This window comes from Siphateles boraxobius, unplaced genomic scaffold (genome assembly GCF_051911475.1).
Source record: "Siphateles boraxobius isolate OS27281-9 unplaced genomic scaffold, OSU_SipBor_1 49, whole genome shotgun sequence".
Lineage (NCBI taxonomy): Eukaryota > Metazoa > Chordata > Actinopteri > Cypriniformes > Leuciscidae > Siphateles > Siphateles boraxobius.
The window spans coordinates 2,567,544-2,579,821 of record NW_027509130.1 but is presented as its reverse complement, the minus strand read 5'-3'; the positions used below and the strand labels follow the sequence as shown (position 1 = coordinate 2,579,821).

Here is a 12,278-nt window from a genome sequence, read left to right as displayed (position 1 = left end):
AATGATTTCAGACTCACTGAAGTGAGAAACAAAGTAATTTCAAACTGTTTTCTGTAAATCAAAGATACTTTTATCCAAAGCGACTTGCAAATGAGGAACTAAATGTATTTATCCAAACTCTCTAAAGCGTCCTGTTTAGAGTGTTTTTTCCATTCATCTGGGATCTTACCCCGTCCCTCAAATGTTTTACTGTAGTGTTTTTCCAGATCTGTCTGGAATCTGCACACAAACCACTTCCAGTAGGGCAGTTCAGAGAGATCAGGGGTGATACTCCACTTTGCATAATCTTCTCCTGCTGTTCTGTAATCTCTCCAGAGGACTTTGTGTGATTCATTGGGACAAAAAAATAGATTGCTGTTTGCTACTGCTGATGTGCAGATATGGGCAGACAGGTTTTCTGTATTAGAGTAATATATTCCACTTAGTCCAATAACACGATGAAAGGAAACACTGATCTCCATCATGGTTTTCTATGGTGTTGGTGCAGATGGCTACGCAGAACGGACACTGAACCCAACAGCACTGACAGAAGTGACCAATCAGAAGTTCATTTGATCTGTCTTTATAGTCCAGACTTACTTGAAAGGTCTCTGGGTTGAATCCACTGATGATGTCAGAAATTATAGCAGGAAGCTCTTCTCTTATCACATCTTCTAGGAGGTTGAAATCATCAACATCATCATGCTTCATTCCACTGAGGTCTTTTACAGAGAAGATCAGCACATCTGAGAGCTGCTGTGTGAAACTCTTCAACCACAAACCAACATCTCCATTGTTCTTTTGAACATGTTCAGTAGATTCATGTGCTGCTTTCATGATCTTCTGCTTCAGGAGTTTAATGTTCTCCTCCTACTTGGGGAAAACACTGACACTGAACTTATCACAGATGTACCGACTGACTTCATTTCTGATGAAACTCTTGAAATGATCTCTGGGATTTTTTAATGTAATCCATGTATTTGTCAAAATCCTCGTTCTCTGCCAGTGTCTTCAGGATGTGTTTCTCCAGATTTGATCTGTTTCCATTCAGTTATTCACAGTTTGATCTCATTCTTGTAGACACTCTGCTCAATGGGCTCTTTAAGTTTCTGACAGATGATCTCACCAAAAATGGCAGCTGACGTTGCTCCATGACAGTATTTCTGAAAAGTACAATAGTACTCTTCTCTCTTTTTCTCAACATATATTTCTGGATCATTGGCTTCTTTAAACAGTCTGTGTTGGTCAGTGATCAACTTGTTTGCTCTGTTACAGATGGAAAGGACTAAATCCATGAAGAATTCATTCTTGAACTTATAATTCACTGATTCTTCCTGATGTTCTGTACCTCTCATCTTAATGTAATCTATGAGTTGTTGAACACGGCTGATGTTGTAGACCATCTTTGAAATGTTAAATGACAGAATCTTTGTGTCTGTCTGCTGTTCAACATCTTTGACTAATGATCTTATTTGGGTTTCATCCTCTGGAGACAAAGTTTGAGCAGATCCAGATGTTCCTTTAACTGTTCGGCAAGCATCCTTTACAGCATCTCGAATCTCTTTTTTTGTGGACCTTTTGTAAATAACATACTCAGAAAAATTCAACACATTGCAAATATTGTATTCACTGTCATATTTTATATGGTCTATAGGGAGACATCCCTGATGGATGTCATTGAGAAGCCTTTTTACATCTCTCAGAATGTCAATGGCTTTGATTGAAGGAGTGTATGTGATGATCTTCTTTACATATTGTTTCCAAAACAAATCAAATTCTTTCTTCAGTGTTTCTTCATCATTTGCTTTGTCTTTAAGATTTAAGGCAAGTTCTTTGCTCTTTTCATAGAGAGTGTTTTCATGATGTGTCTTCAAAGCATTAATCATTTTCTTCAGGTCTCGCTGCTGAAGAATCTCATTTAATCTCCTTTTTGTTTCTCTCACAATGTTTCCCTGAACATCTTTGATTTTGATTTCGAATTATGTTTTCCAGTGAATCAGTATATCTTTATCTTTGTCTTTGTCAAAGAATTCTGACATTGATTTCTCCACTTCATCGCTTGTCTCCTTCAGGTCTCTTTGAAGATCAGTTTCCTCAACCTCATGAATTGCTTCATTTTCTATTTTGTTGTGTATTTTGTTCTCAATTTCCATCATGGCACTGCGAAGACTCCAGGACCACTTGCTGTATTCGGTCTCCAGTTTCCTGTAGGCTGAAATCTCTAGAGAATTTCTGAAGCTGAAGACAAATTGCTCTTACAATAAAGCCTCCCAGAGATCTTTAATACGACCTTTTAAGTCTATCAGCATCATTATATATGATTTTGCTGCATGAGACATAATAGTTTTCTTTAGGTCTTGAATATTCTCACAGTAGTTTGGGTTTGGTGGTGCCATCGGTGGATTTCCCTCCCAAAGATGAGCAAAATACTTCACATCCTTCCGTGCATCAAATCTTATGACATCACTAAAATATTCTGCATCACAGACTTCATCTTCAGCAGCGAGTTTTGTCATCTCATCCAGTGTCTCCTGCAGTCGTCTCCTTCCCTCCATGTTTTTCTCTCCAGCTGTCACGTCTGAAACGTTCTGATGCACAAACACACAGCTGGGATTCAGTCTGACCTTCCTCATCCTCATAAGGACCTGAACAACAATCTGAAGAATGTCCTGCATCTCAGATGGGTTTTCTCCGAAGATGTTGATTAAGGTTAGGCTTGCAAGACCAACAACAAATGTGGCCAATACATTGTCATGATGTTTTGTTGATCTTCCAGCCAGTTCTAGAGCATTTAGACCCTCAGTATCAACAACCAGAACATAGTCAAAGTTCATCTGTGTTTTCATCTCGTCTGAGACTCTGACCAGCTGCATGAAAGCTCCTCTGGTGCACCTGCCAGCACTGACGGCAAACTGGAGTCCAAACATGGCATTCAGCATGGTGGATTTCCCAGAGCTCTGAATCCCTAAAACTGACAGCACAAAGACTCTCTGGTCTCCCAGTTTCTGGATGAGTTTATCTAGAACAGCAGAGATCCAGATCACAGGAACATGAGCAGCATCTCCATCCATCAGCTCCAGTGGAAATCCAGAGATCATCATCTCTGCTGCAAGACTCGGGAGAGAAGAGAAGTCAAACTGCAGATCTTTCTTGTTCTTCTTCACAGATGAACATGATTCATAGATCTGACCGATCTCCCTCATGATGTGCTGCAAACCAAAGGCTGCAGCTTGAAGATCCTCAGATATTCTCTCAAGTTCTGCTTGTTCAGTTGTCAGTTCCTTGGATTTATCATAATTCTCTTTCAGTCTTACAACTGTTGACCACTTTTCATCATATTTTTTATGTATAGAATAAAGGTCAGTAGACATATATTCATCCAGGGATATTTCAAGCAATTTCAGAAAATATATATTTTTATTTGCAGCATCTGAGTTCATTTTATTTATAAAGTATTTCATAAACTCACTGATGTCAGATTCATGCTGCTGTTCACAGATATTCTTCATCTCTGTTTTCTTTCTACTGATGTCCATTTATGTCTCATTTGCTCGAGGTCGATGTAGTTCTTTGTTCTTCTGACTCCACTGATGCCACAGTTTCCCCTGATGAGGCAGAAATGATTCTTTGATTTCTGTCAGATCTTTCTTCTCCAGTAAACTCATCATCTGATGTGCTGCTTCTCTTCCTCTCCTGCAGTCTTCATCATCTTCCTCATCTACTCTGATGTCTGAGTGTTTGGACAAATCTTCAAGTCTGAAAGTGGAAATTAGTTCTGAGAGACAATCATTTATAGCTCTTCTGAGTTCTTCAGATACTTCTGACTGATTTCTGTCTTTCATACCAATCTTGAATTTCCCTTTTTTCATCTCATTTACTGCCATTTCATCCTCCGTAAAAAGACAAATGAGTGGCTTTCGGCCCTTGTACAGGTTTTGGATTATTTCGGCACTTTTGTCATGCCTGTCCAGTCGTGGTAGAAAAACAACATTGACTGAGGCCATTTCAGTGAGGATCTGCAGCTGTTTCTCATGATCTCCTGCATCACCGTGTAGATTACAGAACGCAACACAGTCCGTGAATGTATCCGTGTTTTTCCCAGAGGGGCAGAACCAGGCGATCTCCACCACTCCATCCATCAGGACTCTGGTTCTGCTGCTGCCTGGGCAGTTCCTGTGGAAGAACGTGTTGTGTTTCTCATTGATCAGACTGTTCATCAGATGAGACTTGGATGAAGACACAGAGCCAAACCTGAAGAAAGACACCATTGGAGTTTGTGCCTTGTAGACCGGATGGGTTTGACTGATGATCTCATTGTTGGTGTTTTTCATCTTCCAGCTCTTGTTTATTTGTCTGAATGTCCAGAGAGGAAACTCAATCTGTTGTGTGTCTGGATCAGAAACAAGCAGAGGCAGAGCGTACTGACACTGGGAAAGTTTAGTGACCATCAGCTGCTTCAGGAAACCATCAGCACAATGAAACACGGCCATCTGAACATCCATCGGGTGAATTCTCTCATATTGGCTTGTTCCTTTGTTGGATAAAGTTTCATCTTTAAAGACATCATCAAAAATATTACCCTCATTTTCAGAGTTTTCGTCTCTTTGTTTTGTTTGATCTTGTTCCTTGCCCTTATTAATATTTATGTATCTCGCTCTGTAGTTCATCATCAGCAGTTTTTGAAGAAAAGTGTGAATCAGCTCCTCTTCAGCACAAGACTCATGTGATTGTAATGAATGTGCTGTTAACTGAAGAATATCTGTAGCTTTCAGTTTATCGTGTTGCCAGCCTTCAAGATGAAGTCTGTGAAATAGACTCATTTTTTTAGTATCTTCCTGTTGTAGGCATTGATCAGGTCTGACTCTTGTTTCCAAGTCTTTATTTTTACCCTGTTAAATAAATAAACAACATGTTGATTAGTAGTTTTAAAGAACTGAACAATACAATTATTCTAGTTTGACTATTAGATTTTGTGAGTGTTAAATTTTGTACAAAAAGCTCAATGTAGAAAAAAGTATTTTTCCTTAATTGTTCATTCTTTTAACCAAACATCGAAAACCATAAAGCCATTTATTGAGAGAAAACAGGTACTATAACTATAAACACTATTCCTACATTTCAGTTTCTCAAAATTCCTTGAGCATTTTAGTCAGGTTTTTTAGAGCAAGCTCTAAACATTTTGAACTTTATAATAATACTACCGTGTATCTAAATAACGTATAGCAAGTATGATGGTAAAAATATTTTTTTAACAATTCCTGAATATATTATTAAGACTTATTAAGGGCATTGTTCGTCGAAAAACGTGTTTTTGAACAATCACAGCATTAAATTAATAAAATTCACTTAGATTAACAAGTTTTTTTATTTTCCAAGTTGAATGAAAAATGTTGCAAAATTCTAAAGCAAAATACTGTAAAGAAATATTTCCCAAAACCAGAAGTAACATATATTTGGGCAATAAACCTCAGATAAAAAATAAAATAACTGGAGTTGATAATCAATGCATTAAATATCACATCTGATTTGGCCTTCAGTTTTAAAGTTTGGTACTTTTTCGTTTTGTTTTCTTCTTTATGATTGGTTCCAGGTGTGTCTATTAAATTTGTCTCGGTGGACACTGGTTTTGTTCATTCTCACCCCTTTCATTCATTCCTTGTTCTGTGTTGAATATGGATGTAATGGTTTAAAGATTCTCCTTCACTGTAATACTTAAAGGTGCTCTAAGCGATGTCGGGTGACATCACTTCTTGTTGACGTTTAAAGTATTGTCAAACAAAACGAAGGCTAGCTAGACCCTCCCTCCTCCTCATCTGCGCACTAACCCCCCAAACCGCACCCCCAAACCCTTCTTATCGGTTATTGGCTGGAACAGTTTGTTATGTTTCGTGGTGCGGGTAAGCCTAGTTTGTTTTTGTTGCCGTTTGTGGAGCCTGGGGTGTCTGCAGAGACCGTGTTTTTTTACAGTGTGTTCAGGAGACAGGCATCTAGTGGATAGTGAGGAGATGTTTGTTATATGTGACAAAAAATGTTTTGGCCTAAAAAACGTGTGACATCGCTTTGAGCACCTTTAAATTAAGTCACCATTTATAAAAAATATTTGTAAATTAATTTATATTTCACTTTTTCATAGTTTGTTTTCCCTACAATCTTTCATTTTTTATGCAAATGGTTTAGACACTTTCTTACTAGTCCCCTCAGAGATGCTTCTTTTTGTTTATCTATATCACCCATTTGATCTATACCAATTTATCCTTGTTTCCTTATGATTTCTTTTGTATATTCAGACCTGAGAAACATTTTGTGTCCAGTAACACATTTACCTTGAAAATTACAAAATGGTAAATTATGAAATAGGGTAGTAGCCTAGTTGGCTTTTTCAATGCAGCTAATATAAAAAATGTGCACTCACGCCATGTTTTTCTCCGGTCTCTGATTTTGTAGTGTCTTCCATTCTTTCTTCATTGATTGTAGGTTCTGAAAAACAATGTGCTAGAATGAAGCAGAAATAAAAAAAACATGCAATTTAAATGAAAGCCTTTCTCCAGCTTAGAAAATGATTACCGTACAAACGTCTCGGGTTATGACTTTAACCTATGTTCACTGATAACAGGGAACAAGACACTGTGTCGATGATGCTATTGGGGAATAACAGACTCACACATCATGCTGAGGGGGGAGTGCATACCAATTACGGCTGTGACAAAAACGTCAGAAAACGGCAGTTTCACTGAAATGCCAAATACTCCCCCTTCAGTTCACATACAGTATTCCCTATGGCCAGACTTAAGGAGATAAGTATTCATATAGAGCAAACCTCAGATAGAGTCTGGAACACTATACTCAACCTGATAAGTATTGACCAGGCTCTGGGGTAGAATCAGCTAGGCTCCATGGGAGCCTGCAATGTGATACTCAAGCCTTTGCAATGCTAAGCATCGAACTTGTTGGGGAGCCGCCTTCAAGGAGGGCTTTTAAGGCCTAACTACTTGATAGTGAGACTGTTAGCAGAGCCAGGTGCTCTCACATACATTTCTGTGGGCCTGGTTATATTTGTGTGTGTAGCAAGTGGCAGTGAGGGCAGACACATATTATATGTCTGAAGTTTAGAGCCATAATCTCAGAACGACTCTCTAAAGTTAGAGGAGACCAGATATTCTAATACAAGGTGGCTATCAAGGTGGCCAGACGAGAGCCAACGTTTGGTGTTGTAGTCTATCTGGATCTTGTACAGAGCGGTGGCCTCAGTAGAATAACTCTCGATTGTGAGGAAGCCATCTCACGCTACACAGAGTTTATCGGTTTGATACTCCTCTACATTTAGCTCTTAAACTCTGGAATAGCCTTCCTGATATTGTTCGAGACTCAGACTCGCTGTCCCAGTTTAAAACGAGATTAAAGACGCATCTCTTTAACCAAGCATTCACTTAATGCTTAACCTTTAATACTACTGCTGAATCAGTTCGAATGCATTAACATTATGAACATCAGCTATGCTAATTATTTCCCATCTGCCTTTCTGCTGTTATCTCGGGACGCTAGTCCCGAGGTAAATAGCGTCCGTCAGCTCCAGTTTGTATCCAGCTTCTCACGGAGACTTCAGATGCCCCAAAGCCTGTGAAGAGACGACTCGACGCCTGTGAAGAGATGACTCAAAGCCGGCGATATGTTATGCCATAAATTACTACTTGATTAACTAACTGTATTTTTCTATGTACATTTCCGAAATGCACTTTCTGTAAAGCTGCTTTGAGACAATGTGTATTGTGAAAAGCGCTATACAAATAAATTTGAATTGAATTGAAATTGAATACTTGGATGAACCGTAGCCTCACTAGAGAATTCTCCATAAGATGAAGCCAACCTGTTCACTACTGGTGACCATAGATTGGCACTACCCACTACATAAACCTGACAACTCTAACACAAGAGGAGGCCTATGGAAAGGGTATGCATAACCTACCTATGTAAGGGAACTTAAGGGCCCTAATAATATACTCCTATAAGAAACCTTAACCAACACACCCCTTAATTCTTTCTAAACAGGGAACCAAGGTCTACTGTTCAACCTTACTAACTCTCTTAAAGGGAGGAGACCTACAAAGCTCATCCTGCTCCTTGTAGAGCAGTGGCCTAAACACTTCTCAGAATGAAGGCCTACCACCCTTAAACCTTGAAAGGGCGCACTCACTACCAAGTCCGGCACCAGACCTTCAGAACGGTTCCAAATTGAAGGAATAACCAATCATAGGTCCAGCCTCAGGCCTGATGTAAGAAGTGCCTGGGGTGAAAGAAGTGTGGGAGAGGAGAGGGTGGCTGTTTTTCACCCTTAGAGGATGAGGATCCTTCACCGATGCTGAGAGCGAAGAAATCCTTCTTCCTAGAGGGGCAGGTTGCCTTCTCTGCGACCTGCTCATAGGAGGAGGAGGGGCGCAAGAGGCGACGCTGGACCTCTGGCCCGGTCTCCGATCTTTAAACCGGGACAGGCCAGGACCCCATGGCTGTCTGGGCGCGGATTCGGACCTCAGTGGAATGCACAATCTAAATGCAACCGAACTCGCCTTCGCCTCTCTGAACTTATCCACCACCGCCTCAACGGAGGTGCCCGAAAAGTTCAGATGCAGCTACCGTGTTTCTCAGGAGCTAATTACCCTTCTCCATCCCCAGCTCCTCCTCTCATCAGTCACAATTTGGCATTCTGATTCCCCTTTAAATCAGACTAAATTCTAGAATTATGTTGTACATTAAAATATTGAATTATTGATATCTGCCAATACATACATGTTGGTTCTGTTCTGTTTACACTAATGGGGGTTATTTCTAATAATCATATTCATGCTTGGCTGCCCAGAAAATAACCAGAACGCCAATCCAAACTGTATGCTAATTGTCAATCATATTTGACGATAGTGGTCCAGACAGAAATGTGAAACATCAGGAAACCAAATCTGTGTTCTTACCACTTTGACTTTTTCAGGTCTTCTCTCTGTTTTAACACTGTGTTATACATCTCTCCTGTGTAACGCTGCTGTTTATTCTCAGTAAACAGATGCTCAATCTTGTTCATCAGGTCTCTCATCTCTGATTGGTTGTTCATCATCTTGTTGCAGGTGTGAAATCTTCCTCCACTTCTATCCAGCAGTTGCTCCAGAACAGGGTCTTTCTTCAGATCATCTATTATAGTGTCAGACTTTTCTTCTGTCTCATAGGTGAAGAGAAACATCACAAACTGAAGAACGTTGTCACCAAACACTCTCTGAAGCCATTCCAGACCCATCTTATCAGCATCTGTTAACTGACCCAGTCGCACAACAAAGATGAAGGCATGGATTTCATTTTCATTCACTAGTTGATTAATGAGATGATCCACACAGTCAGTCTCATGTAAATCAATCATGTTGATCAAGGAGACGTCATGTTCTGATATCTCCCTCTGTACAGGAACGATCCTGGATGTTTCTACCATTTTAAAAAGATTTTCTTCTCCAATGATAATGTTTTCAGCATTATACTGGACAGATGCAGAGTTTCCAAACAGTACAACAGTCTGAAATAAATAAACAACAAAAACAAAATAATAACTGCACCACAATAAATAATCTGATCAGTGTTGCAAAGTTTCATATCACTTCAGAGTTAGTGTTATATCACACGTTTCTGTTTCTGTCAATCATTCAATTTTCTTACTGTCAGTGCGATGCACATTGAGCTAATTACCCTTGACATTTTTAATGTTATTTTTTTCTCTGATTGCTTTAACTGAGTTTGTTCGCACGGCAAACAGAGTATGTGAACCTGCCTTTACGAGTGCCTGTGAAGGCATGTTTCAACAAGTAGCGTAACATGGGGTAAGATTTTTTTACTTTACTGTAGGCTACTGAAAGGCTTGCTAGGTATGTCTACTTCTAATTTATTACTTTAACAGTTAAACCAACCAAGGGCCAAATAAAAAATTTTTGTGTGTATTACATGATGCAAATGTTGTATTTTTGACCAGTTTTAAAGTTTTATTAAAATTTTGCCAACATTGTTGCACACTAAAATACATTTTCATAACTCCTATACTAACAATGACCACATATATAGAACTAGTCATTTAACATAGTTAAACACATTTAGATCATTTTAATTAAAGAATGTAGTTTGACAGCACAAAAATAAAAAATCTAAAATAAAACTAGAAGCCACTGAAAAGTTTATTGAAAGGACATATTGTTTTCTCACATTAAGACATTTTGGTTCCAACATCAATTGTTTTGGAAAACGCAACATTACAGACAAAGTCAAAGATGGGAATAAATTTATATGTCTCACTTCTAATCTCAGTGTGTTCTAGTCAATCACAGTCACATTTTCACCACAAGATGGTGCCATGACTCACCAAGTACATTTTGTGTTCTTGTCAAAAGTCATGAACACAAAATGCTTCAGTTTGGGCATTTTTTCAACAGTCAATGAAAAGCAAAATAAAAAAAATAGAGTATCTTTATATTACAATATAAACTGAATGTCAAGCTATGCTCATCAGTTGCCAGCATCTTTGAAATGACATCAGAATGCACTTCTCACTGAGGTCAGAGTTGACGGCACAATTCCAGTCATTATTTTTAAGTAGGACGTGGGAAATCTTCAGAGGTATTTAGAGCTGGAACTGTCTGTAATGCAGCATTTCAGTGTGGATCAATTCACAAATACTGGTTTATGAAGAACTGTCTTATAATATGTGATATTAGGTTTAGTTGATTTCAGACTCAGTGAAGGGAAGAACAGAATTGCAAACTTTGTCCTGTGAGTCAAAACCTAAAGAATCTTATTTTGTTTGTTCAATTAAATGTACTTATCCAACCTCTCAAGTATATCCTGTTTTGAGTATATTCTCCATTCATCTGGGATCTTACCCTTCTCCTCAAATGTTTTATTGTATTGCTTTTCAAGACGATTCTGGAGTTTGCTCACAAACCACTTCCAGTATTGCAGATCGGAGAGATCAAAGTTGATGCTCCAGTCTGCACAAACTCCTCCTGCACTTGTATAATCTCTCCAGAGAACTTTATCATCTGAATCATTGGGATGAAAATATGTAGTGCTGCTTGCTTGAGTAGACAACTTTGTTGTGTTCTAGTGAAACCAACCATTCAGGCCAGTAACACGATGGAAAGGAACATTGTGATCTCCATGATGGTTTTCTATGGTGTTGGTGCAGACGGCTCCACAGAGCGGACACTGAACCCAACAGCACTGACAGAAGTGACTGTCAGTCAATCAGACTGACCAGGTTTGCAGGAAATGTATCTTTGTTGAATCTCAGACATTACAGCAGTTGTTTCAACACATGAGGTTCAGAACTTTGCCCTTGGTGTGACCAACATTATCTTACCATCAGAACTAATAAAACAGTGGAGATGGTGTTTGACTCCAAATCCATTGAAGATCACTTACCCTTAAAATGACCAGAATATAGCCCAGGCTTACTCTTACAGATATCTGGACATACACATTGCCAATGTGTTATTGTCAAAAATTTCCTCAGACCCCACCCATGTCCTTCACCCTGAGTACCAGCTTCTTCCTTCAGGAGACGCTTTAGAGTCCCCCAGTGCAGGCTTAATCGTTTTAAGAACTCCTTTGTCCCCCTGTCCATCAGTGCCCTAAATAAAAAGTTAGCCAGAGGTTTACCCCATTATGCTGTTTTAATTTATATTTTATGTTGTACGACAGGCAGTGTGTAATTGGTTGGTTGATGGCAGTCTGTGTATTTACTCTAGGTATTATGTTAATTGTAGTTAAGCAGCAAGTCAAGTCACCTTTATAGCGCTTTTTACAGTATAGATTATTTCAAAGTAGCTTTACAGTGATAACAGGAAAGCAATGCAACAAAGTTTGTTTCTGCTGTACAGCAGATTTAGAACAAAACAGCATCATGTTACAGCTTAAGTAAGTTCTGTGATGGTTTATTTTTTGTTTTAGAATCTTATTAATTTATATACAGTCGTGCTCAGAATTAATGGCACCCCTGGTAAATATGATCAAAACTGGCTGTAAAAAATAAATCTTTTGATCTTTCATTCAAAAAATTGCCACAAATCTAACCTTTCATTGAAGTAAAAGAATTGAAAGTGGGGGGGAAATCACATTATGAAATAAATGTTTTTCTCCAAAACACGTTGGCCACAATTATTGGCACCCTTTTATTAAATACTTTTTGCAATCTCCTTTTGACAAGATGTGGCGAAGGACGCGATGGTGGTGGTGCGATTGCTAATGAGCAACACCTGTGAAGCACACCGGTCTCGCATCTC

General features: G+C 38.9%; 1 protein-coding gene, 1 long non-coding RNA gene and 1 pseudogene across 3 annotated transcripts in view; 1 reads left to right on the top strand and 2 right to left on the bottom strand.

Moving 5' to 3' along the window:
• LOC143711190 (uncharacterized) overlaps positions 1 to 11,210 on the top strand; it is a 51,149-nt gene extending 39,939 nt beyond the window's left edge. Inside the window, exon 3 of the long non-coding RNA XR_013194773.1 lies at positions 11,102 to 11,210. This is a non-coding gene — a long non-coding RNA (uncharacterized LOC143711190). The remainder of the gene's footprint in view (positions 1 to 11,101) is intronic.
• LOC143711063 (interferon-induced very large GTPase 1-like) lies at positions 99 to 6,466 on the bottom strand (annotated as a pseudogene). Its single transcript, XR_013194732.1, has 2 exons — positions 6,392 to 6,466; positions 99 to 4,868 (listed from the first exon to the last, which is right to left on the bottom strand). The product of XR_013194732.1 is annotated as an interferon-induced very large GTPase 1-like (transcript).
• On the bottom strand, positions 8,936 to 11,045 carry LOC143711022 (uncharacterized). Its single transcript, XM_077202316.1, has 2 exons — positions 10,936 to 11,045; positions 8,936 to 9,560 (listed from the first exon to the last, which is right to left on the bottom strand). The coding sequence occupies exons 1-2, from the start codon at positions 11,043 to 11,045 to the stop codon at positions 8,936 to 8,938; spliced, it is 735 nt and encodes a 244-aa protein (XP_077058431.1).
• Positions 11,211 to 12,278: the final 1,068 nt, after the last annotated feature.

What these genes read in the sequence shown, in the direction of transcription:
- LOC143711022 (XM_077202316.1), bottom strand. Translation starts at nt 11,045, where the DNA reads ATGATTCAGATGATAAAGTTCTCTGGAGAGATTATACAAGTGCAGGAG. An exon ending in TGCAATACTGGAAGTGGTTT is followed by an intron (nt 9,561 to 10,935) that starts GTGAGCAAACTC and finishes ATTGTGGTGCAG; the next exon opens with TTATTATTTTGTTTTTGTTG.